Genomic DNA, 14269 nt, shown 5'->3' on the forward strand with positions numbered 1-14269 from the left:
TGACATCGCCTGCAGTGTCTCTCCTGTGCTGGTGACCATATTGGTTGGACCCCAGATAATTGGAAAACTTTGGCCCTGTCAGATGAGTCCCAGTTTCAGTTGGTAAAAGCTGGTGGTAGTATTTCAGTGTGGTGTGGACACCATGAAGCCATGGACACAAGTTGTCAACAGGCAGTGTGCAAGCTGATGGTGGCATTCGGCTACTTGGAGACCATTTGCAGCAATTCGTTGTCTTGTTGTTCCCAAACAGGTCACTGGGTAACAACCATTTGCAATTGGTTTGAAGAACATCCTGGACAATTGGAGTGAATGATTTGGCCACACAGATCGCCCGACATGAATCCCGTCAAACATTTATGGGGCATAATCAAGAGGTCATTTTGTGCACAAAATCCTGCACCAACAACACTTTTGCAATTATGGATGGCTATAGACATAGCATGGCTCAGTATTTCTGCAGGGGACCTCTGGGGATTTCTTATACCCATGCCGTATCCATTTGCTGCACTGTGCCATGCAAAGGGAGGTCCTACACATTAGTAGGAGGTATCCCATGACATGTATCACCTCAGTGTGTATCTCTTGGAATAATGTGTAAATATTGTCAGAGCGGGCCTGTTGAATTCCAGTGCTCTCCCAGCCACATAATTTATCTGTAGTTGAGCTCCTCTGTGAAACCCTTCTTGATAGTTCCCAACCATCTTTTCAGTAACAGTTTTAATTTATCTATCATAAAGAGCAAAAAAGAATTTGTATGGCACACTCAGCACTAATATCCCTCTGTTGTTGTTACAGTCCCATTTGCTATTCCCCCTATTTGTTAGAATAATTACAGATAATATTGTATTGTGTGGAATTTCTATGCAGCTCCATATTCATTGGATGAGGAGATATAGTGCTCTACGCAAAGATTTTTCCTCCTGCCTTCAGTATCTCTGCAGTTATTTTGTGCTCGCTGGGGTCCTACCTGTTATATAATTTTCTAATTGCAGCTCTCACAGTGTCCTCAGTGACTTCCACAGTTTTCATGCCCAAATCTCGGCTTACAGCAACTGCTCAAAATATTAACACCACTTGTCTAATATCTTCTCATAACTCGTGAGCATATACACATCTTGATTGTTAATTATCAGCAGCTCACACTTGTATCCATTCTTTTTCTGCCTCATGTTCTGGAAATGCTTTATGAAGACTAAGTCCTGCTGCTCACTACTGCTCACTGGTTAGCAACCTGACCTCTGCTGACTTTCAGTAGTCACTAATTCAAACTTATTCATGTAACAGTAGCTCTTGGGATAGCATGAAACTACATTACAAAGTCGGTTCATGTGACAGTAATACTTGGAAAATACACAACCCATTTAAAAAATTAAAAAGCATAAGTTAACACAGTCAAATAAACACATACTGCCCATTTCTAATAGAAGCACTTAATGGAACAACTGAACTAAAACTATCTACACATACTAAGTACTGTTGCTGCTTGCTACTATTTTTTTCAGACAACCATTTTCATTACAATGTGGACTCATTTCTTCATCAGTTCCTGGTGAATATAAGATGGCTGCTGTGTTGGGGAGAGAGAGAGAGAGAGAGAGAGAGAGTTTCTGTTGCCAATAAAGAACAGAATGGTTTGGTATATGACATGGTTGGCATGTCATCAAATCTTTTATTGGGTGCCAGCTTGCTTTCTAGTGGAGGATGGGTGAGATGCATAGTATCTGTTGTGGCCAGGTCAGCAACTGGAACATTACCTTTTTCCATGCTTCAACAATGCTCTGACAGTGACATTGTTCTCCATAGTCAGACGGTGGTTTTTGGTGGTATATCCCTTGGAGTAATCTAGAAGTGTTGTCGGAATGGGTTTGCTGAATTCCAATACTCTCCCAGCTAAATATTTGATCTATAGTTGACCTTCCTGTATGGGTCCCTCCAGTTGTTTTCAAGCATTGTACGGGTGATTGGTTTCCTCACTGTGCCCCATCTGTCCACTGTAACACTCCATTATAAACAACAGAAATACCTCTTCAAATTTTTAAGAGTAGACATGATCAGTCATAAGCTGCACAAATTTTTCTTAAATTAACTTCTTTAATAGTTTTGGCAAATTAATTTGCCATCCTCAGAGGATCATACAATTAAGCTTACATTAGAAAGCAATCATCAAGCAAACTCTGGACAATAGAGTCCCACAGAAAATGGGTATAGAATAAGAATTTACTTATTACATGGATTGGATCACAATTAACAGCAGATTAACAACAATAAATGTAGAGTAATAAAACAGATTATAAGTGTACCTACATTAAATTTTTACATAGTACTGTCAAGCAGTTAAAAAGTAACATAAAAAATGTGAAAACATGGTGACAAAAAAAAAAAAAACACCTCCATATCTTAAGTAAAATATTAAAAAAACCACGAGACATGTGATGATTTGGACCAGCAGACTGATTGACTATAAAATATTTCCCGTATGTAAAAAGCAATGAGCACTAGTGTACCTAAAAACTTACGAAGACATAAGCACAATGAGGGTGTTCGTATCTGTAACATACGTCAAACAAAACTGAACATCAGTCCTAAAGAAATCAAAACACCTTGATGATTGTTTTCAGATGTAAGCTTAATTGTACGGTCTTCTGAGGGTGGCAAATTAATTTGCTGAAACTATTCAAGAAGGTAATTTAATAAAAATTTGTGCAACTGATGACTGATTATTTCTATTCATAAAACATGCTCCACAGCTGCTGGTTGACAGTCATGAATAAAATTTTAATGAAATGTTGCAGGTGATAGAAGCTAACGCTGGCAATGGCAGTTTTTCTTGAATTCATCTACTCATGACAAACATTTCAGAAGACATCATGTGGAAAGCCCAGTGCTGCATGACCTCAGAGATGAATTGTACTATGTAGCAGGTGGTCACAACCTGGCCATGATCAAAGTGCGCTGATGATGTTGCGTGCCGTATTCCCCCCTCCCCCTTCCTCCTCCTCCTCCATTTCCCACGTATGTCAATCTGACACTCATTCATGTGATATATCAAACTGTTCCATTCACTTGGTGATGGGAGTGCTCTCTCTCCAACAAAGAAGCCATATCATATTCAGTTGTTCAGTTATGTGCTTTTGTGTATATATTGAACTTGGAAAAGAAGTATTTCATTTCAGTAATTTGTTTGTTTCAAAAGCCAACTATGAGGCTGAGGGCCCCAACATCTTTGCAGTATTTGCTTCAGTGTCACCAGAAACATTTTGTGGCTTTCTTGTAGGCTTATCTTTTGATTTTATTTTATTTTCTGTGACTTTCTAATTTTTTTTCTTTTCTTTTTTCTCTTCCAGCTGTTCCTAACAGTGCGACATGTGTGGGCAGCAATTGATACATTGGACAACATGGCCTGAAATAATGACAGAAAGTCCACTAATTATACATTGAAAGTGTAAGGTGTGTTCTATCTTCCTAAAGGGCTTTTAATAAATGTTAAAGTTTGTGAAATATAAAATGTGCATACTTTCATTGTACCTATGTGATGTACAGGCAGCTTTGATTTCGGTGTTAAGAGTAATTAATGAGCTATCGATGTGTCCAGTATTTCAAAATATTTGCGTGTAGGCCCAATATAAAAAAAATTCAAATTCTGTTTTACTGAACTAAATAAATACACTAGTAGTCAATGTTGCTGTAGCTATTCAAATTGATCATTGTTGTATTTAGTACAATTTTAATTGTGTGTCAGAAAGAAATATTAGTATAATGTTTAAAGATATTGGTGTCTTTATTTATTATTAGTCAGTTAAATAACATTTTAATCTGGACGTAGCACACAGTGTATTACCAAAAGAGGAAGCTGAAAGAATGTGCTGTAGAGTAAAGACTTATAACTTGTTATATTTTCAAGATATTTTTAAATAAAATGACTTTAACAGTTTTCAGTACATTGCTGTCTTATTATTCACACACCAATACCAAGTCTCCACTTCAAGAACATTTTTGGGGACAAATCTGTTTGCTATAGTTGAACAGTCAACAATGAAAAAGAATTTTAAAGTGTATACGTGGCCATTGATTTTGCTGGAAATCATGATCAAATTTTATGACAGACACACACTGTCCCTGTATTTTTGTGCAATAATATTGTGTTATCTGTTCAGTACAAGTTCATTGCAAATGCATGAAAGCAACAAAGTATGAGTTTCTGTGAGGAAAGGAACAAACTTGGATTTTTATTGTTTATAAAAGAGAATTTTTTGGGGATAAATGGAAGACAAACTGAGAAGGTATCATGGATCCTCTGCTTCATCAAATGATCTGGTCTACAAGTGTCCATTGAATTTAATTGTGGTCGTAGAAGCACAAATTATGCAAAAACTGTGAGACATCAAGTGGGGGTTGCAACTAAAAACATGGTTAAAAAAAATGATGTTATGTAGAACATACGAGGGAAGAGCCACATTCTAAACATTTCAAATGAATCATTGTTTAATATACTACATGCAGAGTACCTAAAAATTCATGACATCCATAATAAACATCAACTAGACTTCCAAAAACATTGCTTTAAGAAAACTACATTAATCAAAGTGACTGACAACATCAAACATGCCTTGGACAGGTGAGAAGTGACGAGTTTAAGTCTTTTTGATTCCAGGTGGTTTTTCGTATGTAACTTTGAAAGGATGAATTTCTCAAAAAGTGTAATACTGTGGTTCAACAGGTGACTTAAAAACAGATATGAACAAATTGTCCGTTGGTTGGAGTAATCATCATGGGAAAATATGCTTTCAGGAGTCTCCAGAGATCTGTTCTTAGATCACTGTTTTTATCAATGATATTTCATCTTTGCTACACTCTTAAGTGTAACTAACTCACTGATTATGTCTTAAACTATGCTGTAAGACCTTGCTGTCATGTGCCTACCGGCAAGCTAGGAGGGAGGGGAGGTCACTCTGGGCCTCTGGTAAAGGGCAGCCACCAAATCTCGAGGACCTCAAAATTTAGAGGCCCCCAGTACATACCATTTTCATTAAAATTAAATCCCAACAATACCAAAACATGTCCAGTAAATAAGAGGCAGTTTGGAGTCTGAGGCTCTATACATATGTGAAATGTAAACATAGGTACCTACTTACCTATTATCAGGCCATGGGAACTGTCAACGAGTGTGTTCAGAATTTTTAGAATTTTTTGTAAAACATTACATGAAACTTGAAAACTGTAGAATTACAATCAGTTGTCTGCTAGATGCAATTATTCTACTTGAAATGTTTTTTGATTCCTATGCTGTCTGCACAGGTGTACTGTAAGCACAGTTTAAAAATATGTGCATAAGTGCAGTGAAGAGATTACCAGTGATTTATTAATTTCTCAACTCAAGTATTACAGTCTAAAAATTACTTTTTCAAAGGTTATACCTAATTATTATTGAATTTATTTAATGAGTATGAAAACCCAACTAGATGAACTAGAGTCATTTAGATTTAATCAAAGGTTCTTACCAACTGTAGACATTAAGATCAACACTAGAGTCATCCAGACTTCACAGGCAGAAACTAATCCAATGTCACATAAATCATTGTTTATAGTCAATACCTGAAGAGGGAACACCCCGCTCACTCTAAAGCAAAAAAGGAAAGCAAAGAGTGAAGAAGCTAAGTCGCTCACTGGACCTTTATCCAAGTAACTTTCCGCTTGTGGAGATAGCGAAGGGAAGGGAAGAGTAATCAATGCGTTGAATGTGGGTCCTGCATACAGATAACTTTTGGTGTTGAGACTACAAACAAGGAGAAAAGTCTACGGCATGTGATTTTTATGAAGACTTTGATGCAAAGTGATATGGGAAGGGGGTGATAAAGATAGTAAAAACAAGGGACTTTCTGTGAATGAACATATTTCTGACGCACCTAACTTTGACTCCTCTTCAATTGATACTGTACATTGGCCAATATCTGTTCCACAGCATATCAGAATTGTGGTAACTGAAAGGGGTAGTGAAGTGTATAAAAATGATGAAGAACCTTTCAAATCTAGAAAAAGACCAGGTGAACCCACTAAAAGAATACATCATTGTTTAACTTCGTTGTGATTTTAGTCTCATTTGAGCAAGACTAAATATTTAAGGAAATGGATGCTATGCTCACTATCAACAAAGAACCTGTACTGTTTTTGCTGCTGATTATTTGCTTCTGAGGACAATACCGACAAGAATAATTTTTTCAAGCTTCTCTCAGAAATCAAATCCAAAGATATAAAAGCATGAATTGTTACCTGAACAACTATCAAATTTAAAAATATGGAACACACTCACTGTGGGCGTGAACTTAATGAAATCATTGACAAAATAATCAGAAGATTGTTAATGATGAGACCTAGAAATGGAGGAACAGTACACTGCCTTTTAGAAATTACACTACTGTTAGCATAACAACACTGTGCTCTCCATGATCATCATGAAGACATTTCATTGGAAAGCAGGGGAAATTTCTTAGAAGGGTGCAATTGATGGGGAAATATGATCCAATATTGAAACAGCGTTGTTTAAAACTAAAAGAATGGTATCTTGATGGGTCAAAGAGATAACTTCCTTATTTGTCAAGAGGAATACCAAATGAATTTATTTTTATTTCAGGCAAACATGTTAAGGGGAAAAAAAATATTGCAGGTATAAGAAATGCTGAATATTATGGAATAATTTCTGAAATCACTGCTGATGAAAGTAGAACCGACCAAATGAGTCAAATAATTAGACATGGCCATACAGAAGGCAACACTGAAGAATTCGCCGCGCGGGATTAGCCGAGCGGTCTAAGGCGCTGCAGTCATAGACTGTGCGGCTGGTCCCGGCGGAGGTTCGAGTCCTCCCTCGGGCATGGATGCGTGTGCTTGTCCTTTAGATGATTTAGGTTAAGTAGTGTGTAAGCTTAGGGACTGATGACCTTAGCAGTTAAGTCCCATAAGATTTCACACACATTTGAATATTTTTTTGAGGAATTCAAGAATCCTCCTTAAGTTTTTTTTTTTTTTTTTTTTTAAGAAAGAGTGCAGGGGATATGTCAAAACACATTCAGCAGCAGCTGGAAAAAAGATGGTCTGAATATTGCAATGTGCAGGGCTGAAGATAGTGTCAATGTCAAATGTACACAGAAGACGACAATGAAAAATTTGAGAAGTCAATCCATAAGCTTGGTTCAGTCATTATGTTAATCGTTCTTTAAATCTTTGTCGAGTTTGTCCATTCTCGTGTGATTGTTCTAGCATTGCCTGTTTTACAACTGTAGAAAAGTTATATTCATCATTCATCTCATCTACTACATGTTAATAGGAATTACTTGCAAGGGGGGGGGGGGGGGGGAAGGAAAAAGTTTGAAACAATTGTCTCATACTAACAGGAGCACTAATTACAATTCAGTCAAAATCATAAAATGAAATGTGAAAACAATTGTGAGTACTTTGGAAGATTTACAAGATCCATCCAAGGCAAACCTTGACATTAAATCTTCAGCATGCTTGCTCCTTCCTGCTACATGTGATTTAACTTTTTTGATGTACACCAACTTTGGCTGTGGTACTGGAGGGAAGTAAATTTAGTCCAACAACATCTATAGTCTTCAAAAATAACTTTGCATAAAGGATTCACCAAATTAAAAACCTGAATGAGTTTTTAGTGACAGAATGATTTACAGTTATGAAAAGTGCTGTTACATTCAGGAACAAAAAATGATATAATATGGATATTAACATTGACCAGTGAGGAAGAAGGTAAATAAAACAACATTGAAGGAACTAGCTCATAGTGCAGGATAATCGATTCAAGGTGTTTGTTGCTCAGTGTTTGAATGTGCAGACTGGTTTATACAAGAACTGTCACAACAATACATGGCCATGAAGGAAATTTCCAAAATTTTCCAAATTGTTAGTACACAATTTATGCTCCTAGTTTCCAGTTACATTCTGGCTGTAGCACTGGAGAATCTGGTAGAAATTTACAGTGAGTCTGATAAGAAGCAGGTGCTGCAGGAAATAAAAAGGATCATAGGCATCTATATGCAACTGATACAAGTGTGGACATTGTTTCTAGACAGACTGCCCAAGAAATCCTTCAATTTGATTAAATGGGACTTCAGTGAAACATTACTGTGTACATCACTTATAATCCAATACTTGAACATCTGTGTTTCTGTCACATCAGGCAAAAGAATTTTTTCTAAACTGATAATAATAATAATAATCTTTGCCCTATGATGAACAGAGAACAACTAGCCAATTTGTCCATTTTAGGAACTGAAAGAAAAATTTCAAATGAAATAATTCTCATTGACATTACTGAGAATTTCAGTGAAGTAAAGGCAGAAAAAAATATACTATAATAATATCAACAGTAACTAGCATCTCATACGAGGGTCATTCCAAAAGAAATGCACATTATTTTTTTTTAAATCCATCTTTTATTCTACATGTTTGAAAGTTTTACAGTGTGTAGATATATCCTTTAGGAACAATATTTTCATTTCTCCACATAATTTGCATCCCTCTCAACTGCCTTATGCCATCTTGGAACCAGCACCTGTATACCCGCACAGTAAAATTCTGGACCAACCTGTTGGAGCCACTGTTTGGCAGCGTGCACAAAGGACTCATCATCTTCAAACCTTGTTCCACGAAGAGAGTCTTTCAGTTTCCCAAAGAGATGATAGTGACATGGAGCCAGGTCAGGACTGTATGGCGGGTGTTTCAGTGTTGTCCATCCGAGTTTTGCGAACGCTTCCATGGTTTTTTGACTGACATGTGAACAGCATTGTTGTGCAACAGCAAAACATCCTGCTTTTGCCGATGTGGTCAAACACGACTCAGTCGAGCTTGAAGTTTCTTCAGTGTCATCACATATGCATCAGAATTTATGGTGGTTCCACTTGGCATGATGTCCACAAGCAAGAGTCCTTCAGAATCGAAAAACACCGTAGCCATAACTTTTCCAGCAGAAGGTGTGGTTCTGAATGTTTTTTTCTTGGGTTAATCTGCATGATGCCACTCTATTGATTGCCTCTTCGTCTCTGCTGAAAAATTATGGAGCCATGTTTCATCACCTGTCACAATTCTTCCAAGAAATTCATCTCCACCATTCTTGTACTGTTCCAAAAGTTCGCTGCGTACCATTTTTCTTGTATATTTGTGAGCCACTGCCAACATCCTGAAAACCCACCTGGCACAAACCTTTTTTAACACCAACACTTTCAGTATTCTGCAAACACTTCCTTTCCCTATCCCAATGTACCACGACAATTCGTTCACTGTGATGCGTCTGTCAGCAGTCACCAATTCGTTAACTCCCTGCACATGGTCTGGAGTGTGTGCAGTGTGAGGCCTGCCACTGCGAGGACAATCCTCAATATTGCCGTGCCCGCTTTCATCACATAACCTGCTTGCCCACCGACTAACTGTACTGTGATTGACAGCAGCATCTCCCTACACCTTTTTCAACATCTTGTGGATGTCTCCCACTGTCTCGTTTTCACAGCACAGGAATTCTATGACAGCACATTGCTTCTGACAAATGCTAAGTGTAGCAGCCATCTTGAAGACATGCTGTGATGGCGCCACTCACGGGAACAGGTTGAACTAAGTTTGGAAACAAGTGGGAAGGATGTATCTACATACTGTAAAACTTTCACATATGCAGAATGAAAACTGTATTTTCACAAAAATGATGTGCATTTCTTTTTGAGTGACCCTCGTACTAATGATATAAAACCAACTAATATTGTAATCGTACAAACCATCAATGATTTCATAAAGTTTGTGTGTAACATTCAGTTGTCTGATCATGTCAGCCTTTTCAAAGCTCAGTATGGCTGTAACTAGAGACGTGACATGAGTTTTGTTGAAGTTCACACTTACTAACACTCTTTATTCCTTACTCACTGGATAGGCAAGTGGGGAACGAGAAATACAGAGTCACACAATCCAAGTGTAATCCAGTCTGAGATGGTAGTTATAGTCACGAAGCAACTGGTGTAATATGCGGCTCACACAGAACACCATCAATAACTGCTGTCGCCAGTGGAGTGCCTGCTTATATCAGGAAGGTCAGCCACGGGATCCTGCCAGGTGACACGGCGATCGCCTTGAGGGCACGGCATTTGTTTTGTGGTCATCACTCATAGCTCTTAGCACTGTCTGTGGTGTGGGTGGCAAGTATTGGTCGATTTTGGACAGTTACATCAACTCTCCCTCCCCCTTCACCAAAGAAGGCATACATGGACAGAAGAGGCCCCTATGGTACTAACTGTGATGAGGGAGTGGCGGGTCAGTGGTGGGCATGAGGACCGTGAGGGTCCCCAGCGGGGTTAAGACTGGGACAGGTTGCATCTGTATCTTGACAGTCCCAGGACTGTCAGGAGCAGGCATGGCCATGAATGGAGCAGCCACTGGAGGTGGGGATTCTTCTGCTGGAACTGTTACAGAGACAGATGGGGTACTGGGCTCCACTCCATGATCCCCATGGTACTGAGGTCCCAGCTGGGGTGAAGCAAAGCTGGTGGTTGGAGAGGTGGGGAAGAATGAGGCAGCAAGGTGTCCAGGGCTGTGGCACCAACTGTGGTGATCTAGGGCATAGCTGGTTCTGGTGGCACCACCAGAGATAGCCTCCAGTGGAGACATCATAGAGCAGGTGAATGTGAGAGCTGTGGGCTGTAGCAGGAACACAGGATGGACAGCGACTGAACCATCGCATCCACACCGAGGTGCTGAGCCAGAACCAGTGACTGGTTCGTGGTAGGGGGTTGAGGTCCTGGTGGAGACAGCAGTGTAAGGAGAATCCATCCTCTCCAGGGGACACCACCTTCACGAAGCACTGTCAGTGCGGGTGGAGAGGCTTGCGTATCCGTGTGAAGCTGAGAGCTATGCCGAAGGATGAGGACCTACTGCCGGAAAGGCCTCATTTGATGGCTCAGACTAAGAGTGTCTCACAATGTCCCATCTTCCCTATCCACTCCTAGTCCAACCCAATTCCCTTTCCCAACCCAAGGTGTGAGGCAATCTGTGCTGAGGGGTGTGTGGCACAAGGGAAGATGTGTCACAAACAGATCCTCAGGTATACCGGGCGACCTCCCTGAGTAAGTAGCCATAAACCACTTGGGGTGGACCATGTATATCCCCAAATCTCGTGGGACCAATATGGACTTGATTAAAGAAAATAAAGAAAAACAAACTGAGGGGCAAATTGAGACCTCAGACACCCAAACATCGGGGTCTGGACCAACTACTGAATCAAGAACTAGATCTGAGCCAGAAGTGGGAACTGTAACCGAGAAGTTAGACCAGATTAAGATCAAAACATTGTCTGGGGCCCAGAGGAAAAAAAAACGACTCATGGAACAGAGGAAAAAGGAAGGGAAAGAATGGTTTCCTAAAGACAAATGAAGGGAATTAAAGGGACTTGAACCTAAGACCCCCAGGAAAACACTGTCTCAGGTTGAAGGGGATAAACAGACCCCACAATGTCAAAAACAGGTAGCAAGAGGACAAGGGAGGATTGTAAGACTCCCTCGTCCTTGGATAAGCGAGTCCAGAAAAAACTGAGGCAAGAAATAGGGAAACAGACATATAGTACTGCATTCTCGGTTTTTAGGCTGGCAGTTATCCAGGACGGCTATCCACTGGTGGCCATCACCTTGCTGCAGTAGGAATTGGTACAGATGGCTCTCTTTGAAAAGAGGGGGGGGGGGGGGGGGTGCTGGCCCAGGCTAGATCATGGTGCCCTCATTTTAATCTGTGAGGGGGTGCACATGGTGGAATGGCTTAAGGACAAGGTGCCCATGATATCCCCGTGGGAAGATACAAAGCTGCTGGTCAAGACGGCAGCGGAGCTTCTTAAGACCGCAAAGGTGTCAATATGGGTACCAAAGATCTTTAAGGAAGTCTTGCCTAAGACTCTGTTCGAGAAAATAGGGGCCCAGAACCCAAAAGTCTCGACAGAAGACTGGAGATTGATCAACCCGAAGGTTGTACCAGAAGGATGAACCCTGGTGGAGGAGGTCGCGATGCCAATGCCAACAACCTACTGTGGGGCAGCAAGGACACCAACAGTAGAGGTGAGTACCTTCTTAAATTTCTTTTAGCAAACAACATGGAGGTCTGGAATAGGGGCAATGAACCCACATTCAGGAATAGCAGAAGGGAAGAAGTAATTGACATAATCTTTGGTTCCATGATGATGGGCAGCTATGTCAAACTATGGTATGTGGTGTTAGAGCCATCCTCATCGGACCACATGTACATTAAATTTAAGGTTGAAGTGGGAATCAGACAGACCATGACCTATAGGAATCCCAGAAAAACAGACTGGGAGACATATAGGAGAGACCTTGACTTAGGCTTATCGGAAATTAAAACCTCAATAAGGAATCCAGTAGAGTTTGAGGAAGTAGCAGAGGCTGTTACCTCTGCCATAATGACCTCATGTCAGGACAACTGCACAATCCCCAGGAAGTGTACAAATAGGCGTGTGCCTTGGTGGACTAACAACTTGGAAATGCAAATAAAACAGGTACGGAGACTGTTTAACATTGCAAGACGTAGAGGACAAAGAGCTAAATATTGTGAGGCCCTTGTCAATTACAGCCTTGTAATCAGACAAGCAAAGAAGGCATCCTGGAATGCATTCTGTGAGGGAGTAGAGAGCATGACTGCTTAAGCTAGACTTTACAGAATTCTCACTGGAGTACCAACCAATCCAGGACGTACAATGAGGAAGGAGGATGGAGAATATACAAAGACAGCACATGAGATGCAGGAACTGCTCCTCAAAACTCACTTTCCTCAAGATGGTCCCAGACAACACCGACCAGAATGTGATCCTGGAGAGACAATGATTCTCAGGCACTCGAAGAGAGGACTGTGAAACGGCCAAGAAGTGTGTGGACTTTAATAAAATCCAATGGGTTCAAATGGTTCTGAGCACTATGGGACTCAACTGCTGAGGTCATTAGTCCCCTAGAACTTAGAACTAGTTTAACCTAACTAACCTAATGACATCACAAACATCCATGCCCGAGGCAGGATTCGAACCTGCGACCGTAGCGGTCTCGTGGTTCCAGGCTGCAGCGCCTTGAACCGCACGGCCACTTTGGCTGGCAAAATCCAATGGGCAGTGGGAACATTCCAACTGTTCAAGTCACCTGGCCCAGATGGAATTTTTCCAGCTCTCCTGCAACAGGCTGGAGAGAAGCTCGTAAGAGTCCTATGCTGGTTATTCAAGGTTAGCTTAGCAGTAGGAATCATCCCCAATGCTTGGAGGGCAGTGAAGGTTGTCTTCATTCCAAAACAAGGGAGAACTGAGCATACCAAGGCCAAGGATAAGAGACCAATCAGTCTGTCCTCTTTCATTCTCAAAACATTGAAAAACTGGTTAATGTATATGTTGGGGAGAGGACACTAATTGGGGCCCCTCTACATACAAACCAACACGATATCAACCAGGTAAATCATGTGAGACAGCTCTCCATCAACTTGTTGTGAGGGTGGAGAAAACACTTCACTTCCAAGAAATAGTCCTCTGCATCTTCATGGATATTGAGGGGGCCTTCAGTAACATGACTTTCGATTCCACGGTAAGGGCAGCAGAGGTGCATGACCCAGGGACCAATATATGTAGGTGGACGAGGGCCATGCTTAGCGGAAGGAAGGTAGGGGCTACCATGACAAATGAAAAGATGGTAATTAACACCACTAGAAGCTGCCCACAAGGAGGAGTTCTGTCCCCTTTATTGTGGAATCTAGCGGTGAGCGAACTAATTGAGGAACTAAATTGCAGACAATGCTTCTGCCAAGGATATGCGGATGACCTTGTCATAGTAATACTTGGCAAATTTACTGACACAGTTAGAAATATGACACGAGGAGGATTGGACATTGCACAAAATTGGTGCATTAAACAGGATAACCCTAAGAAGACTATTGCAGTGCCATTTACAAAGAGATATATCCAACACACAAGTTGGAATCTAAAGCTCTTTGATGAATCTCTACCTGTGAAGCAGATAGTGAAACATCTAGGGGTAACCTTAGATGAGAAACTAACACGGATCCTTCACATTAAGAGTATCTGCTCCAAGGCAAAAAGTACTCTAGTGAGTACCAGAGGGGCTTGTGGTAAAAACTGGGGCCTAAGGCCCAGAGGTATGCACTGGATATACACCACAATGGTTAGACCAAGGATTTCCTATGGGACCGTGGTATGGTGGAAGAAGGTAGAACAGTGGGTTGCAGCTAA

At 40.7% G+C, this 14269-nt stretch overlaps 1 protein-coding gene across 2 annotated transcripts in view; it reads left to right on the forward strand.

Moving 5' to 3' along the window:
- LOC126251428 (uncharacterized) overlaps positions 1–3938 on the forward strand; it is a 145161-nt gene extending 141223 nt beyond the window's left edge. For both annotated transcript variants that reach the window (XM_049951844.1, XM_049951843.1), the window contains one exon: positions 3345–3938. In XM_049951844.1, the coding sequence (XP_049807801.1) occupies positions 3345–3404 (60 nt within the window). In that variant the 3' untranslated portion in view covers positions 3405–3938. The remainder of the gene's footprint in view (positions 1–3344) is intronic.
- Positions 3939–14269: the final 10331 nt, after the last annotated feature.

This window comes from Schistocerca nitens, chromosome 4 (assembly GCF_023898315.1).
Source record: "Schistocerca nitens isolate TAMUIC-IGC-003100 chromosome 4, iqSchNite1.1, whole genome shotgun sequence".
NCBI classification, from domain to species: Eukaryota; Metazoa; Arthropoda; class Insecta; order Orthoptera; family Acrididae; genus Schistocerca; species Schistocerca nitens.